Below are 19,525 nucleotides of genomic sequence, written 5' to 3'. Positions count from 1 at the left end.
TCACAAAATTGGTAGTTTAAAATGGAAGTGTTTAATGTTTTTAAGATCACCCAAAAACTTTACTTCAAAAAACTTTGATTTCTCTCAAATACAAGTTTAAGATTGTTAAACCTTAAAAAACATTAAATTATTTTAAAATATCTCCTCCCAAACAAGGTGTTAGTTGTCTAGAACTTCATAGCAAGTGGAACAAAGATTTGTCTTCTCACAATTTACCAATAGCTTTTTTATCTTAAAAATCTTAAAATAGATGGAGCTATGGAGGGATTGGTAAGGAAAAATAAGGGACTAAATCATTCAATTTTTAAAATAATGGGTCCAATTATTATTAATGACAAAATTTAAGGACTGAAGAGTGAAAAAAACCTTACCCAACCTCATGAAAGAGAGAGATGCTTCTTCGTTTTCAGTGGAGAGAGAAATGAACACAAACAGATTATAGCAGTTGTGCATAGCAAAGAAAGACCATCTCTAAACTACTCTCTTTCCTCATTTCCTCTCTATAAAAACTCATTTTCTCCAAGCAACCCACAATCTCAATTCTTGATTCTCTGCTCAGATTTAGCCTTTCTGCTGGGGAATGCGATGCGATTATTGAGGAGGATCGCGGGATTTCTTGGGTTTGTTAAAGACGAAGGTGCCCACGAAGTGAAAGACCAAGAATCAGTAGAAGATGATCATCATCGTAACAACCACCGCCATCACCAACAATCCCGTTTTCCTTCCAATTATGAAGAAACTGGGCTTCCCCGTAAAGGCTTCGGCGTCCCCGTTAAGGTCGCCGTAGACCGTGCGCAGCTCGGCCCAGTTCTGGTCCCTTCTAGCTCTGGAGATGGAGGCGTCCAGGTCTGTCTCTCCCATTCTTTATCTCTGAACTTCATTTGTTGGTGATTTTGTTGATGGGTACCTTTCAATAGTTGTATGTGGCAATGCAACCCAATGTAGGGATAATAAGAGCAGATATAATTTGTGCTATTTACTGGGAGACTTAATTTTATTAATTGATTATTGTTCTCAGTTTGAATCCTTACCAAGCACAATTTATGAATCTCCATTACTTCTAATTGAAAATGGTATGGCACTAATTCAATAGCGTAGCAAGTTAAATTTTTTTCCCTCTTATTGAATAGTTGTTGAGACTTGATCAATTAATAATGGAAACAAATGAAAGCATTCTACGAGTATGATCTAGTGACTGTAATAGCATTAATGGGAAGTATGAAACTGATAGTAATAGAACGCTAAGGCAAATGCAAGAGAGAGAGATTATGATTTATTTGATTAATCTATATGGAGATATCCTTGCTGTTCCGGGAGGGTCATAACATAAAAGGGATTGCAAAGGATGGTAAATTTGGATTACTTTCAACTTGCAGTCAGTGTGCTTTCAGCAGCTTTCTATTTTGGTGGTTTCCTCTTACTTCCTCAGGCATATTAGAACCTTATGTATTTTGTGGTGACCGTTGACTGATCAATGATGAACTTTCAGATATAATGGTCCTGCCATAAGAGAAATGGGAAGGCAAGAGAGTGATTTAGGTGAAACCTGGTGGGCGTACTTTGATGCCTAAGTTGTTCTAGCTTTAATGGAGGTAAAACCGAATGTGGAGGAATGAGGTAAATAAAGAATAAAGGAATTTAAGCTTATAAGGGCTGAAGGAGATACATGTACTATTGAGGAATGTCTCTGGTATAGTGAGTCAAAGTGGGTCACATTTAGATTATTGTGATGAGTGTTCATGGGCTGTGGTATTGGTAGGGTCACATTTAGATTATTGTGATGAGTGTTCATGGGCTGTGGTATTGGTAGGATTAGCTACTATCAGTAGCATGATCATGGTCTGGCTGGATCCCTTTGATTGGATGAGTTGGAAAAAATCTCAGCTGGTGATGTTCTGTCTTTGTGTGTCAAGTACTAAATTCGAGCACTCTTATCTAGGTCAAGCAGTATTGGGTTGACTTGGTGAATGTGTACAGGTTGTTATGGAATCATTTGCAGCACATCAGGGCAAAAGGGTATGTTTTCAGTATTAAAAGACTTGGGATTCTTGGTTTCTTTTTGAGCTAGTAGTACCTCCTTCCTCATTATAATGGTTTTGAGCAGATATTTTGGTAAATTGTGTCCAAAGGATTTTAGCAGGCTATTAAAGGAGAAGTATAATTTATCAACATTAATATTTTTTACTAGGAATTATCAAAATTCCTTCACAGATCATACATAGATGGCACTAATTGATGAATACCAAACTTATGAATGGTATGTAATGAGAGAAATAGAAGATAGTGATCAAGTTGGAACTTGATGGAGACACTCCAATGCTTAAGTAGCTGTGACTTTAATGGAGGTGAGTGAATGAGGTGGAGGGAGTTAAATAAAGAACAAAAGGAGTTTGGAGTATGAGGTGGAAAAAGATATGTCTTAAAGAATGTCCCTATATTGTGAGTGAAAGTGGATCACATTAGATAGACTTTTTAATAGGCTATCTCTGCGCTATTATAGGGTTATCTGCTGTTAGCAAGAGGAGTTTGGTCTAATATGTTATAGATGCTTTCATTGGAAAGATGTACCGGCGGTGCAATCAGGAAGCTCACAACAGGAGGAAATTAAAGCGCTGATTGGGCTCTCGGCAAGAAAGGAATCAGGAAATGGCAATTATCATGGCAATTACCTTCATTCAGAATTACATTATGCTGTTATCTTGTCCACAACAGGAGGAAATTAAAGCGCTGATTGGGCTCTCAGCAAGAAAGGAATCAGGAAATGGCAATTATCATGGCAATTACCTTCATTCAGAATTACATTATGCTGTTATCTTGTCCAGCAATTATCTTATTTGTTCTGATTGCAGATCAGTAGGAAATTATCATGTAATTGAATTCTACGTCCTTAATGTAATTTCTCTTATTTAAAGAGAGTTTACATCAATAAAGAAAGCAATAGGAATGCAGCTCACAATATCGTCCACTGTTGATCATTTCATTTTTGTGGTTCAAGCACCTTAAATCTCTGTTATCTTTTCCTGTTTGGATTTCTTTCAATTCTCTCCTCTACCCTTGTTGCTATGTTCTCCATTTTAGTCTTGGATCTTGCTGTTTTTCTCTGTTTCCTTTTTTTTTTTTAATGAATTTTGACCATGTCTCCTCTTTTTCTTTAATAACCATGCTGTTGTAATCTTGAATTTTTGCTATGTTTTTATCTTTAATCTGTATCATTGTTGTAAATTTTTTGACTTTTTTTTTGAAAAAACTTGGGAGTTTTTCAGAGGGTTAATTTGTTGATCTTCAATTTTATCTTAGAGATTTTTTTTTTAACTTAATATTTACGTTATGGAAATTGTTACTTCTTTTTTTCTCAATTTGTTTGGATAACATAATTTCTTTTCTCTAAAGATTAATAATTTCTTAAAAATGTTGTGGAATTAATATTGATTTTTTAATAAACTTTTTCGATCCTTGTGTCACTCAGACTCTTGTCTATTCCTATGTCTAGAATCTCTCAGCATGCCTTTGATAACTATGTTTAAATAGTAAATACAAGCTCTCTTATATAGGTCAAGCAATGTCGGGTCGACTTGGTGAAGTCAGCCATCTCGACCTCATTGACCTACTCAGTGAATGTCTGCCAACTTAGTTACCTTGGTCGTAACTTGCAAGTCATCTGATCCTGTATCTCTTCATCATTTTCATTCTCATCGTGGCTTTTTTGGTCCATTGACTTCTTTGATTATACATAAGGAGTGCTTTGGAATTGTCAACCTACAAATATTGCTTTCTCATTACCTGCCAAATTTTAGCCTTCCTACTGACTAATGCAATGCTAATTGTGCAAACTTTTGTCATTTGGGTCATAACGATAGTACCTGCTAGCTTCTGTGCAGGTCATACTTTATTCCCCTGATTAATAGTTTTCTTGTTATATGCTGTTATGTTCATATGTGATATTAGTTCACTCTTGAGTATGACTAGTATGACTGTCCACAATGGCTTCGATCTGTTTGAGATAATGCTACAGTGTTTTTCCAAGTGTAGTGGATTGGTCTTTACAATAATGGTTTTGGGTCTGGTTCTTGCTAGTTGCTACAACGATGCATAAATTAAACTTAGAATCATCTAGTTACAAACTTACAACACCTAATCACATTTTAGTTCATTTTGGTAGTGGTGATTGTTCTTAAGTTATTATTCTTTGCTGGGAGTGAATTGGTCTATATTATACTGTTTTCTGGTCTGGTTGTTGCTTAAGTACAATGATGCACAAATTTTGGATCATCTAGCTAAAACACTGAATGGAGCTGTACTTTACTTTTCTGGTAATAACAGTGTTTAAGTGATTACCTTTTTGTTGATATTTTATAAATAATCCCTGAGGAAATGGACATGAACTTTTCCAAATAATTCCACCAGAAACTGGTAGCCAATTTATTTGTTTGATGCTGTATCTTTTATTAAAACCACCAGATTCTTTAAACTAATAATTAGGCTTGCAACATGAAGAAAGTTTTGTGCATCATCCAGTAAAATGTTGAGAGCAATAAGATCTAACAATTCCAAGAAAGAATTTTGAACAAGCAATCTATTAGTTTTAGATATTAACAAAGCAACGTGTAAAATGAAAATCAATAAATTGTATTCAAATCCAATTTTTTGGACTTATAGAGGATGTGGATTAATAGAAAAAATTTGAAATTGAAGGAGTTACCTACAAAGTGACATTGGTATCTTTATTCTACGTGACCCATTCTTTTTGAGAAAATGCTGCATGTGCATGCCATGCATGCACACAGAGTATGAGAAGACTTTGTTCATTGCTTTGCATGGACAGCAGTCCAAAGTTGCATTTGCCACTTACTAATTTGAGGAAGAGAAGACATCTTTTTATGGGTTCACATTTTGTGTGAGATAAGACTGAAATGTCAAAACTCCATTATCAATTGCATTAGGTTGTTGCTAATTACTCATTAATTATAGCTCCATTATCAATTGCATTAGGTTGTTGCTAATTACTCATTAATTATAGCCTTTAGTTTTCTCCTTTTTTGGGTATATGCTGGCCCTTGTCCAAAGAGGTACTAGGCATCATGACTATCAGTTATTTGAGATGTACCAATTCTTCATAAGGAGTGTGACTCTGTGTATTTTGTTGTTATAAGTTAAGAGATGAAAGGAAACATTAATTATAGGAGACGAGCAATAATTAATGTGAGTTGATATAGGAGACAAACAATAAAATGTTGGAGGACTTGGGTGGGGGGTGTTCCTTGAAGGTGTTGTAATGTCAGAATGTCTAATCTAAGCAGGCTTGAGTTGGTGTAATTGCATAGAGAAAGAGGGCAAATTTTTTAAGGTGATGAGAAACATGGTTACTCTCTGATTTTTATTTGCCATGGTTCCAGTAACCAGTGTCTAGTTATATATATTATAGATGAGGGCTTTTTCCAGAGGAGGAAGTGTTGCATGAGTGATGCATGAGGAAGAAGTAGAGAGGGTGTGAGCAGGAAGGAAAGGGCAATCTCCAATGTCAAGTGCAAGTTAGAGAGCAGCAGTATCTCCATCATTGAGGAGAATCAAAATAGATGGAATGGAAGTGAAAAGGGTAATTCCAAATTAATTGCATTAACAATATTTGTATCAAGAAAGAGGACTTTGATTTAGAGCAGAAACTACTGTGATGTGCTCTAAGAAATGCACAATTGGCATTCTGACACACTTTAGAAAGGTTAGAGAGATTTACCGTCCTCAGTAAAAGAATTTTTACCCCACCAAGCCAACACTCCCTATGTCATTCCAATTGCTATTAGAGTTTAATAGTTATGCTGCTTAATCCAAATCACTTATTTGTAGATGTATATTGTTGGGCAGCTCCTGCAAATTGTTGAATGATCGACTTGTAACTTCTGCATGCTGCGTCTAGATATGGGGAACATGACAATTAAATGTAAATAATATTAAATTTAGTTATGCATGTTGCATGATAGATATTTTTATTAAAACTGCATATTGGATAGTAATTATGTTTAATGGTAATAATCATAATTAAAAAAATAATTAATAGCATCTAAACTTATCAATGAACATAGTTTCTTGATAATTGCTGAAGGGCCTGTAGCTTGGGTCTTGAAGGCTCCTAACATTTGTTATTTCATATGTGCTTTTCTCAAAACTATATTGCAAATTTGTTCCCCCTTGAAATTTCACTGAAGGGGGACAATTGCGATAAAACACCTTGGATTCTTTTCAACCATCTTTCGCATGTATCTCTCTCTTCCCCCCAGTTGATTTCCTAATATTTGACCTTTTATTTGGCTGATTCCATTTGGAAATTTGAGGTTTTTTAAAACTAAAGGTTTTTGTTTGGTTAGCAATTTTTTTTTGGTCAGTTGATACTAAACTAGATTAGTAGCAACATTTTGTTGCAGGTGAGCTCCCTCTTTCTCTATGCCCTCCCCCCTCTTGCTTAGCTTTTTACACATTTTTATTGGCTTGTCATTCCTTTTGTATTAGCATGCCAAAAAGGTTCAGTGAATCAACTGGTCAGTAATTCAGTGGAAAGAAAGTCATAGTTCTGTAGTATGCTATAGTTGCTTTTTTTTAGAAAGGAATTCTAATGTTCTTGGTGATATGGCACACGTCATTTTCCGAGCTTATGTTTCATGTTTAGCCTCTAGCATTGCAAATTGCTTGGCTGAACTCCATTTTCCTATGTTCTCAATCTCATATTTGGTATAATTTCATGTTTCATGTATTATTTCATCTTTGACATAAATGTCATGAGTATATATATATTGTCTAATATTCTCGCTCTTCATTTTGCCATGCTATATGTCTTGGGATATAACATGGAATATGTGCCTGACACATATCCATGCATTTGGACACTTGAGTGACATATTCATGCATAGTTAATATAGCATTCTTTTCTCTCAAAATGAAGAGCGTGCACTTAGATGGAAAATAGTTATTGTATTGTAGTTTGGATGATGCATTTGGTTGTATTTGATTATTTATACATATAGTAATTGTTATTTTATAATTTTATATTTTATTTTTATTTTTATTTTATATAAAATAACATATCCAACCACCTAAGCCTAAATTTAGATTTGTATCCTATATTTTCTATTTAGAAAGTTGATAAGTTAGACATAAAGATGTGTACCCATCTCAGACACCAATAGTCCCAACAAAAGTGTGTGTGTATATATATATATGTGTATGTATGTATATCAACTTCACTTTTTATCTTCATTTATGTTATCAAGATGATTTATCCTTGTTCTTTTAAGGGATAACAATTACTAAGTCCTAATACTTCATTGAGTTTTTAAGTATTAGATTTCATTAGTACAGCATGCTTTTCATTTTAAATTTTACTCTTTTTACTTTTAAAAATGATAGAAAAGCATTCTTAATTTTTTCCTCCCCTCTCAAAAATCCACTCCTAAATCATTAATTTTTTTATTCAACATTTCAAAATACATTGTATCTTAAATAATCCGAGTTGTTTAATCTAAAATTTGAAAGCAAAAATATGGAAATGCAAAGACAATTGAGGAAATATAGTTGTGGAGTTTTTTTGATATGTTGTTTGAGGAAGGAAAAGGTTACAAGAAAGTTTTGATTATTGATTGTTGGAGGGAAATACTGAAATCAGGAATTTTCTGATCTTTTCATATTTAAATTGGGGAATTGTCTTCTCCCTCTGCCTCCTTTGTTGGATAAAAGATGCCTATGCGTTATTCATGTTTCCTTATGTTGTGCATTGTTTGTCATTTTAGTATCCAAGCATTCGTTATTATTGAAAGTTATGCTTGCTGGTTTATGCTTCTGATCTTTGTTTTTATCTACCATCTTTGGCTGCTTTTCTGATGCAAGACAGGAATGATATCTTTGGAAGATATTTTTGCCTTATTCTTTATCAATTTATATGACGGAGTTTTTAATCACGAATTAATTCTGAGTTCCACATCATTTCCCCTAGTGAGCACATGCACAAATACCTTGCTTTTTGGAGAGTTGTATCACTACAATTTTGGAAAATTGTGTTCAAATAAACAAATTTTGGGTAACATGACGGGAAATTTGTCCATGTGCTTCTGGGATGCAAATTTGTCCATGTGCTTCTGGGATGCAATATTTGTGTCTGCAATTCCCTTATGAACTTTATTGCCTTCACTTGAAGAATTGTGTTAAGTGCGCTCAAATAGGATTTTAGTCCATTAACTAGAAAATCCTCCTCAAGCCAGATTGATGCTAATGTTTCTGCTTTTTTTCAAGGAACCTATTGTGAAAATAAATTGAGAACTGTTTCAGAGAATTCTCCAATATCATAAATTGAGAATGGCTTTTTATAAATTGAGAATGTTTTATTCAATGAATTTCAATGCCTTTTATAGTAAAGGCTGCATTCAGATTACATCAACTTGAATTAAAAAAGACTTCGTATCTTCTAAAATTTAAAAATTAAACTGCAGATAACAAACTAAACTTAGAGATAAAATGCTGATCATTTATTTGTTATAACCACTTTGACCATAATCTAGCAATTAGAAGGATAATGCACATTCACAACAAATTGCTTCTAGTTGTTATGGTGATACTACTTTTCCTGAAAGGCATATGAGCAACTAAGGTTGCATATGTTATTTGTACTCAAAGTTGTCGTGCTTTACTTCTCATTCTCTGACAGTATTTGGCCTTTGTTTCCGGTTTTCCACATTGTGTGGACATCTATTTTGTATACGTCATATTTGCTATTTTATTTATAAATTTTTTCTTCAAGTACGTTAAAATTTTGTGTGGTCTTTGTTTTAGGGTCTGAGATGGCACGCAAAGCGCCTCAAGATGGATGAAGATGGAGATGTGGCAGATGAATTCCTTGAAGAGGTTTTACCAGAGACATCATCCTGTGTTGACCACCAGAAACCGTTGCCGAGGTTTAAAGTGAAGTGCAGTGCCCGACCCGCAAAAATCAAGAACCAGGTGATTTCCCATGATGGGAAAATCCAAGTGTGTGTAGAATATCAAGGTAGATTACAGTTGATGTGATGTATTTTAACATCAAAATTGAGGTTTGTGGGTTGGGTTTCACTGTCAAGTCTATAGCAGTAGCATATTGTTGGCTCATACAAAAGCTAAGCTAAGCTAATTCTTTTAGATGAGATTTGTGGTTTTTCAATGTAGCATGAATTGGGGAAACCATCCACCCAAAATGTATTAGTATCTGTACTGTATTACAAGACTTTTTACGCAATTGGTTTTACTGGAAGATATTGATTTAGACTCCTTAACTTGAGCGAGTATGAAATACAATTGTCCAGATTAACTGGGAACTATGCATTGCAAAAAGGAAAAACAGAAGAAGAAGAAGAAGAAGAAGATTTAGGTGAATGCATGAATTGATTCATTGATACTATCATCTCCATTGTTCAGAATAGTTCCCGGTTGATCTGCTTATTGTCGTTGCTGAAAAATGGTGGGTATATAAAACTCCAACTTCTATTAAAGACGCAGAGTTTAAACGTTTAGGAAAGACACTCCAATTCTTAATAGCTCAACAGCCCAAATGTCATATAGTTCAATAGCCCAAAAATCATGATTCAAAGGAATTTAAGCAGGATGCTAGCCTACTTATTTAACACCGTTAACCTCGTGTAAAATAGGCAAAGTTTGCCAACGGACATTAGTGCAATGCATCTTGCTTATTTGCATTTTTTGTCAAAGAGAGTTGCTTTCCCACTGTCAATCGTAGTCATCCGAGGTTGCTCAATGTCGGAACCTAATTTTGGGAGAAAACAGGATAGAGGTAGCTGCCAAGACGATGGATAAAACAAAAAAAAAAAAAACAAAACAAAAAAACATAGGAACAATTCATAAGAATTTTAGATTTCAGTTTGTTTTTTTTTCCTTGGTATTACCTGGAAGTTAGTTTGCCAATGCTGTCTTTAATTTACTATGAAGAGCTGCAATTTTTCTCAATTGCCCAATTCATAACAATAGTTGCCATCAAATGGAACTCGGCCAACAATTCAAACTGACATCAAAATAACCAAAAAAATAAAATTACAAACATCAAAAGCCCAAGAAATTTCAAACCAATACCATTTCCATTTGGAAACAGCAAGAATCCAAGAAGAAAACCAAAGGAATTTGAACGTATGCTACAGTCTCTCCCACCCAGGATGGAAAATAAATAATAAAAGTGAACTTCACAGTGATGATTTGGGCACACCAATATACGCTAAACTAATAAACATATAAATAATTGACTCGCAAAAATTTTATAGTCTAAAGAAACAATTCTGTAAATTATGCCAAAAATTCTTTCCCAGCTGACAAGTACATATGCAATTTCAGTATGTGGGACTTACATTACTCTTAGGAACTCTTCGACCACAAAAGGAAACTACAATCACCTCTTCTTTTTTGTCAATGAACTGCGCCGTTCAGCCTCTTTCTCTGCTACCAAAACATGGAACTCTGACCCAAGCATCTCATCTATACCAAGATTCAAAGTCCTACTCAAGTTAAACGCCTCCATTATCACTTCTAAAGTTAAACTGAATCCCAAAGTTGAAAGTACACGGACAGCATTTGCAACCCTGCAAATGTGTTGTCTCGTCTCCAGTGGCATGGTTTCAGAAACTCTTGTGGATTTGGTAGTTTGTTCATCAGTCTGGTTTGATTGCTCTTCTGGAAGACTGTCTCTGGCATCACAATGTTCACCAACCCATATAAACCCATTACATCCAAGTATCAAATCAACTCCATATTGCACCAGATGATGGAAATGCTGTTTTTGTCTTTTCACTAGATAAGGAGGGACTTTCAGCAATTGTCCCTTCTCAAGCTGTAACATATAATTAACATAAGAAATTATGATAATGATTATTGCATTACTTTATGAGAGTGAATATGCTGAGGTTTAAAGAGGCTATGCCAAGGAATCAAATCTGGAAATTATATGCACACACACAGTATACATAAAATAAAAGCCAAGTTCGGATAAACAGGAACTACACGAAAAGATTATTAATCAGTAGCATTTAGCAACGTATAGTTTAGCGACCGTTTGGCGTTATAATTGAGGGCCACAAGTGCACTTTTTTAGCAAATGCATCATTTTAGATGTTGAAAAAAGCAATTTGGAAAGCACCATTTTGTTATTTTAGTATCTTTATGACTAAAATATATCGAATATAATTTTTGAAACCGATGATGAAAAGAATAAGAAAGCAGAAGCTTTGAGAGAAAAATACTTAATTATTCCCCTCAAGCTAATCGGGGTATATATACTATTTATAAGAGTACATACTAGATAAGAAAATAAATTAATTTCCTAATTATAATCTAATCATATCCCAATCATATCACATAATCATATCCCTAATTATCACTACAAATCTAAGCTATTTACAGAAAGAATATCAACAATTTTAAATTAATTTTTTATATTTTTAAACAGTCCTTACAAAAGAATTAAAAGTTGATAATGATGTTAATGTAAGAAGTGTTTGTAGAAGCATCAAGATCACGTCTCTCTGTTTTACTCTACTAAGAAAAGGTTAAAAATAGTCTCATTTAGTTTTAAAAGCACAAATTTCTACAGATCTAAACTAAATATCCTGTTTTAGTAATAAATAACATGAATTACATTTTATATTTTTTCAACTAATAGTTCCTCATATAATCTTTTCAGCCTATTCTTTGTCTTTGCCTGTATAGGGGAATACTTTTCCTCAGTAGTACATGGTAAATACCACATAATTAAAGGTTTACAAGTACATCAAACCTTCCCATACTTCTGACTTCTTGCTTGCAGCTGTAAACTCCCATCATTCTGAAAATTACGAACTTCAGCCTGAAAAAGGAAAATAGCATATAATTCTTGACATTAAATTATGGATTTATTTTGCCTTTATTTATGGTGACACATTAGATTATCATATATAAAACAGTATTGACACAAACAATAGAAAAATTGGGGTTGAGCACTTACACAGATAACATCATTCTCCTCGAAAACATTACGCATGTTCAGTTCATCCACTGCAGTTCGCCGCCTCTAGCAATCAAAATTGTAAAGGTTGTAATAAGAAAGAAAGCAACAAACTACCCTAGCTCTTCAAGGTGAACAGTATCAATACTTGCTCCTGGCCAGATATGATAGGCTCATGCTTGATCAATTCACAAATTATTAGCTTAAAGTGCACAAGCATCTAAGCTAACAGCAGGCTAACTGAATAACATTAGAATGCATAAACATCTGAGCTGAGAGCAGTGAAGGCAAAAGACACCTGTCGCAAAATAGGTTGGTTCTGGATTGAATATGAAACATCAACCAGCCTTAGAAACTCTTGAACCCACATAGAATGGGTTCATATCATAGAAATCAATGGCATGATCTTGTTACAGCCAAAATGATAACAAAACTAAAGTTTAATCTAATGTGCTTTACAAGTAGACTTGCACAATGGATTCAACTACTAGTAAATTTCCTTATGATTGCCACATTTCAATTATACCTAAAGCTCTTTCCTTCCTTTTTAATCATAAAATATGTTAATAACCAGTAGACAGGTACTTAAATTTCACTAATGTTTCCAATATATGGCACAGGTGACAGGTACTTAAATTTCCCTAATGTTTCGAATATGGCACTCAGCCAATCATGAGGCAAATGCTCTTCTTCGCCCACCATAATGTGAATGCAGAAACAACTACTTGTATTTAGAGAATTGTGCTATATGAGATATTTCATACCTGAATACCATCAGGCAAGTTCATCGAAGAAAGCATTAAAACAGCATCTTGGTTGTAATTTATTTCCAATTTCCAACGCTTTTGAGCAACCTGGACAACAAAGAAGCAGCGACAAAAGTTCAAGAAAATACTTCAGTGGTACAAATCCATCAATCTTTCGTGGAGAACTTTTCCATGGGAAATGTAAAGAAATCATTTCCCATTCAAACTATTGAAAAGCGATTATAATAATTCTTTGAAAGAGAAAGAAGGATCATATTTAAACATTGTTGAAACATTATATACATAAGAACTATGGAAATGAGACTAAATACGATCCCAGAACACTAAAGAAAAGATTCAAAACGTTCAAATATTTGACCAGACAAACTAGGATTTGAAAAGAAATACTTCCCTTTAATTATGGATTTCCATCAACAACTGTTGGGTAGCATTTCCTTACCTATTCAGTATAATTTTAATGATTCCAATTATTTAAATCATCTTTTTACTATCTTGAAAATTAGAATCATATAGTCATTCTAAAAATAATAACCCAAAATAATGTTTCAGTCCATATAAGTTATCAGAAGCTTTAAATTACCTCAACAACACGGCCAACTATGATATCTCCAATCTCTGGCTTGTACCTACAATCGCAATAGCATTAGATATACTTAGATACATTAGGATCAAAACCCTAAATCAGCAGTTAATATGCAATTACAATAAATATTACAAGCAACCACCAAGTCACAATCTTCATAAATGCAAGCACCTGGAACGTAAAGCGCGAACATAGACAAGCATGTTAACACGCTCCACCACTCCACAAACAGTAGCCACCACTTCACCATTGCGCTCTGCGGTTCCATGTCCTCTTCAATTAGGTGAAAAAACAAGTCAGTCAAGATTGATAAATCTAATTAATTAAGATAAAACCATAAGAGCTAGGATTAGAAAAGGAACTTGAGAATGTTGTCTTCAAGGCTGATTGGGATGGTATCGGCGACAGTGACGGAAGCATCAGAATTGGCCTTAGAATGCATAGACTCTAGCTTTTGCAGGGCTTTCTGTAGTCGTATCTTTTGCGTCTGATTCAAGGATAGTTGTATTTCTCTCATCTTTGGTTCACTTACCTCTCGTTTCTTCCCTCTCCTCTGTGTGCACAATGGAGAGAAAACCCAATAAGATTAAAATTTTGAAATCAATCTTAAGCTAGGTTTCAGACTTCAGTTTGTTTGCTTATTAAAGGCACAAGACCAAACCTTCCTTATTTGGCAGGCTTCGGTTGGTCAATTGTTAATCCATTTTTAATTAAATTGAAAAAACTGAATTAATAGGGTAATATATGAAAATGAACTATCAGTTATCGCTAATATTCATATTTATCTACCCAACAGTACATATTTATGTTAATTAATTTCAGGTGGTTGTAATGTAAGGATGGTAACGGGTAGGGTATTGCAAAATTTAGGATATTCAAAACCAGTCTTAAATCCATTTACTAATTATATTCACTTCTGAATCTGTCACAAATCAGATTAGCATTATACACATATGAACCGAACCCATCCAAATCTGATTAACTTTACTAATTTTGATATATTTAACAGTCAAAATATTCAAACCCAAACCATGAACTTATAAAAATAATTAAAAATTAAATTTTAAAATAAATAGGATTAAATATACACAAATCTCAGCTAATCAACAGATCTCAACACATACATAGAAACTTTAAAATAATTAACAACAAATGACAAATCTTAAAACATGCACACATAATGACAAATCTCAACAACTCAGTAATTGAACAAAGAACCAGCTTTCAACAAATATGAGCGTTCAATAAATCTCAACATTTCAAAAAAACTTCGGTTTAAAAGTACACCATCCAAACACGTTCCAAACCCATTTAGAAATTAGATTTCACTACCCGCATAGGTCCCAAACCCGTTTACCATTACTCATGTACTACCTGAAACTAACCAAACCCAATTAACTCATAATTCCAAAAAAAAAAAAAAAAGAAATTCACACAAAATCTCACATTTTAGTAAAATTCAGAAGCCCATTTCAATCTCACAAAAACAACTCTGAATTCATTCAGAGTAGTGTCTAATTTCAACAAATTTTCAATGATTTTTACAATTACAACTCTCAGAATATATCTTGGCATTTCCAAGAATTTCATAAATCTCATAGTAATATTTCAATAAAATCCAGAAACCCATTTCAATAATCTCACTAAAACAACTCTAATCCATTCACGATAGTCTTTAATCCAAAGAATTTTCAATAAGTCCCACAAATACAACCCAAGCACATTCACATAAATCTTAATATTTCCACAAATTTCAGAAAACCACATCAATAGACCTCACAAATCTTAGACAGCACACATCTGAAGCCACAATCTCAAAACCCATTCAGACCTGCAGTGACTGAGGACGCGCGAGGAGCAGCAGCAGCAGCGGACGGCAGAAGGACTGGACCAGCGGACCCAGCGACGAGGACCAGACGAAGCGCGGAGGAGAGCGAAGAAGCAACCAGGACCAGCGGACGCCGCAACGACGTTGACAGCGTGAACAGAAGAGGAAGATCGATGGGAGGCGCGCGGCTGTACCGGAGGAGAGGCTGAGAGGCCGAAGGTGGGAGAGGGGAGGTTGAGACTTGAGAGAGAAATGTTAGTGTTGGGGGTTTAAGGGGTTTTTCTGACGAAAGGATACGAGCGTTTGGGTACTTAGTTTTATTGTTTACTTTCAGTTAAGATTTTTTATAGTTTATTTATTAAATTAATATTATATTAATTGTCTTTTAAGTTATAATTTTTTAAGATAAATAATGTAATCCATTTTAAAATATTTAATATATTTATAATAACAATATTTTAATTTTATCTTTTAAATTATTATTTTTTAAAATAAATAATAATATTAAAGAAAACATTATAATTTTTTCACTATTTCCAAAATTATCTCAACCAATATTACTCTTTATTTATTTTTTGTGTTTTCTTTTTTAAAAAATCAAACTTTATTTGTGAACTAACCGATGGATTATAATTATTTAAAAGAAGTTGATTTTAAATCAATAGAACACGAAAATCATGAATAAAGGCTTTTAAATCCCAAGGTATAGGATTTAGAGAGAGATATAGATGAACAATTTGGCTTAAATCAAATTCAATAATACAAGGTGCATAACCTTCAGCTTTATAGGTGAAAGAGCTTGAGCGACCATAGCACATCCATCCACAAACTGAACTTGAGAATTATGGATTATCACACTAACTCTTGTCACAAAATTATCACTATCAAAAGCAGCATCCATGTTTGCTTTAAAGGAAGATTGATCAGGAGGGCACCAAGCAATGTTACTATGATTGTGAAAGGACTCAAAATGCTTTTATGGAGCTGCTATTTTGAGTAATTCATCTACCTCATTTTGAGCTTTTATTAGAGAAATCATAGGATTAGAATTCATAGTTTCGAAGATTGTTGCATTATGGGTTTTCCTTATTTGTAAATAGAGTAAATATACTAGTTAGATTTACTTTGGAAGAAAAGATAAACTAACTCCAAGGTACATCGAACCCTTCGAAATCTTGTAAAAGATTAGAAATGTATCTTACAAGTTAGATTTATCTGCTTCTATAGAGATAATCAATCCGGTTTTCCATATTACTATGTTATGAAAATTCATGTCAGATCCGGGCAAGATTCTTAGTGAGCATGATATAGAGATCCTAGAAAATTTCACCTATGTGAGCCAGTACAGATTGTAGACATACAAATTAGAAAGTTAAAAAATAAGAACGCGATAGTAAATGTTTTATGAAATTACCACAATATTGAAGAGTGTACCTGGAAGACTACAAAATCGATACTTAGACAATACCTTCATCTCTTTTGAAGTATGTTGTATATAGTTTTATGTTCTCCTTGATGTAAATTCTATGTATTTTAGATGTATGATTGAACATTTAAGGATGAATGTTCTTAAATGGGGAAAAATGTAATTCATGGCTAAACTCCAGTGTCAAAATTTTCAATTTTCGATAGAATGTTTGTTGAAATTTGGAATTTCTAAACCAGAAAATTTAAAAGGGTAAAATAGGTTTTATAAAATAAATTTTTAAGGATTTTTGAAAAAAAATGTATTTCAGAAATTTCAAGTTCGACTGTCAAACCTCCAGATTTGCCTGCCAAAGGTTGCTTTTCCAGCACACCTATAAATTGAGCTCAATATGAAAATGGAAAGAGGTTTTCTCCATTTTCATAAAGAGGTGAGCATATGTCAACTCTTGATATTTTTCACTTCATTCCTCTTAAAACTTAGAAATTCATGATTTTATCTTTAGTTTGAAGTTTTTAATTGAGAATCACACAGTTTTACAAGGATTGATTTTATTTACAATCCCTTTCTTCCTCCTTCTAAATGTTGTTTTTTTCAAGAGGTAAGTTTTTAATTTTTGTTTTTCTGTTGCTCTAAAGGGTTAAAGTAGGTTTATTTCTATTTTGGGTTGTTGGTTAGAATGCATGCAAGGTTTTGATAGTTCTTAGTTGAGTTTTGTTTTAATGTGAGAATCTCTTTTTGAATGGGTGCATGTTCGTATTTTTGTATTTCCTGAGTCGTTATGAGCCTTATAAGTTAGTATAATATGTTTTTTTTGTGTTTCTGTGGAGTTTGGATGTATTTGAGGCTTTTGAAGTTTAGGCAAAATTAGGTACTGCATTGCAAGAGAACTCAAGTTCGGTCATCGAACCTGTCTATGAAGACTGCCACCTTTGGCAGCCAAACCTGCTCTCGAAAGTTGGAACTTTTGGATCTATAAGGGACTTTAGGCCGCTGAACCTGCCGCCAAAAGTCCTTTGTACAGCCGTTTTCAGTCCATTTTTTATGTATTTTCTAGTATGCTTTTAGGAGTTTCTTAGTGTAGTTTTCAGTGTTGTAAAAATTATGTTTGGTCTTTCATTTGAGTCCGTTTGTGTAGAATCGAATTTCAGAGATCGTATAGGCCAGCAGTGAGATAATTGCTTCAGAGAGAGGCCGGTGTCCGTCAGAGATGAGTAGAACTAAACTAAACTCTCATTTTAATTAAATTAAATTTTTTAAGCATGCTCATGCATCACAAATTCTATATACATTTGAATAGGTTGTTTTATATTAGATTAACAAATATGATGCATTGTATATTTAATTATTGTTATTGTAACGACCCGAAAATCGGACCGTTACCGGCGCTAGGATCCAGATCGGCTTAAGGCCGCCGGGACCCGTAGCAAGCCTGACATATAACCTGTAAACCTGTATAATCCCATACATGATCAACAACATGCATATAAATTTAAACTTTTCTTTCATTCATTTCTCATACATCAAACTCAACCTGTGCATGCACTAAAACATAATCATAAACTTGACCCCTCTGTGAGATCTCATCAATGCCCCAATGGGCGATATACATGCGTTGAGTTGGCTAACATCTGTGTCATCAAATATCTAAGATCATGCATCAACAGGGGATTACAATAATCATAGGGTCAAGCACGTCTATAACCTCAATATACCTCATTACATAACATACTGAAATCTCTTACATTACATCATAGTACAATTGTCATGTCCACAATCTAACTATTACATAGACATACTTCAAAACTCTGGCTAACCTCCTGGTCTACCCTGTACCTGCACATCTGGGGTTAGGGGAGAGGGGTGAGCTACAAAGCCCAGTGAGCAGAATAGTGAAATCATATATTAAAATATCATGCTTTCATGAAATGCAACACATCACAACAAATCACATCTCGGATGGTAATGTCACCAATAGTCCTCTACATAGTCCAACTGTGCCGGGACGTAGAATGGGTACAACCGGTCTTTCTCTTAACATAACATATCATACATACCAATGTGCCAGGGACGTAGAATGGGTACAACCTGGACTTCCATACCATATCTCATGCCGTAGCATCATCATATCATATGAGGACTAAAGGGTCATCCAATAACCAATCCACATCAACATCATAAATGCAATGTAACATATTCGTGAATACTAATGCAAACAACCTATTATATCTCATGGCATTCATGATGCATGGATCATGCTCAAAATTCATATTTCATTTATTTTAAAACTTAAGGTTTATTCCACTCACCTCTGGCTAGCTCTGACAAACTCGGTAGCAGCTAGCTCACTGCTGGTGTAACGACCCGAAAATCGGACCGCTACCGGCGCTAGGATCCAGATCGGCTTAAGGCCGCCGGGACCCATAGCAAGCCTGACATATAACCTATAAACCTGTATAATCCCATACATGATCAACAACATGCATAAAAATTTAAACTTTTCTTTCATTCATTTCTCATACACCAAACTCAACCTGAGCATGCACTAAAGCATAATCATAAACTTGACCCCTCTGTGGGATCTCATCAATGCCCCAATGGGCGATATACATGTGTTGAGTTGGCTAACATCTGCATCATCAATTTCTAAGATCATGCATCAACAAGGGATTACAATACTCATAGGGTCAAGCACATCTATAACCTCAATATACCTCATTACATAATATACTATAATCTCTTACATTACATCATAGTACAATTGTCATGTCCACAATCTAACTATTACAAAAAAACATACTTCAAAACTCTGGCTAACCTCCTGGTCTACCCTGTACCTGCACATCTGGGGTTAGGGGAGAGGGGTGAGCTACAAAGCCCAGTGAGCAGAATAGTGAAATCATATATTAAAATTTCATGCTTTCAT

The 19,525-nt window shown here is 34.2% G+C and overlaps 2 protein-coding genes and 1 long non-coding RNA gene across 3 annotated transcripts; 2 read left to right on the top strand and 1 right to left on the bottom strand.

Annotated features, from left to right (window-relative positions):
- The first annotated feature begins 365 nt into the window (after window positions 1-365).
- On the top strand, window positions 366-9,287 carry LOC110604776. Its single transcript, XM_021743079.1, has 2 exons — window positions 366-846; window positions 8,812-9,287. The coding sequence occupies exons 1-2, from the start codon at window positions 586-588 to the stop codon at window positions 9,043-9,045; spliced, it is 495 nt and encodes a 164-aa protein (XP_021598771.1). The 5' UTR covers window positions 366-585; the 3' UTR covers window positions 9,046-9,287.
- On the top strand, window positions 853-7,414 carry LOC122722190. The gene is made up of 2 exons (XR_006349161.1): window positions 853-4,940; window positions 4,990-7,414. It is a non-coding gene; the product is annotated as an uncharacterized LOC122722190 (long non-coding RNA).
- A 930-nt stretch (window positions 9,288-10,217) lies between the features above and the next one.
- LOC110604775 (exosome complex component RRP4 homolog) lies at window positions 10,218-15,476 on the bottom strand. Its single transcript, XM_021743078.2, has 8 exons — window positions 15,177-15,476; window positions 13,708-13,898; window positions 13,517-13,618; window positions 13,343-13,388; window positions 12,760-12,849; window positions 11,996-12,061; window positions 11,789-11,857; window positions 10,218-10,846 (listed from the first exon to the last, which is right to left on the bottom strand). The coding sequence occupies exons 2-8, from the start codon at window positions 13,860-13,862 to the stop codon at window positions 10,409-10,411; spliced, it is 966 nt and encodes a 321-aa protein (XP_021598770.1). The 5' UTR covers window positions 13,863-13,898; window positions 15,177-15,476; the 3' UTR covers window positions 10,218-10,408.
- Window positions 15,477-19,525: the final 4,049 nt, after the last annotated feature.

The sequence above is a fragment of the Manihot esculenta genome, chromosome 17 (assembly GCF_001659605.2).
Source record: "Manihot esculenta cultivar AM560-2 chromosome 17, M.esculenta_v8, whole genome shotgun sequence".
Lineage (NCBI taxonomy): Eukaryota > Viridiplantae > Streptophyta > Magnoliopsida > Malpighiales > Euphorbiaceae > Manihot > Manihot esculenta.
The sequence above is the reverse complement of the archived record's forward strand: the minus strand, read 5'-3'. Positions and strand labels throughout refer to the sequence as shown.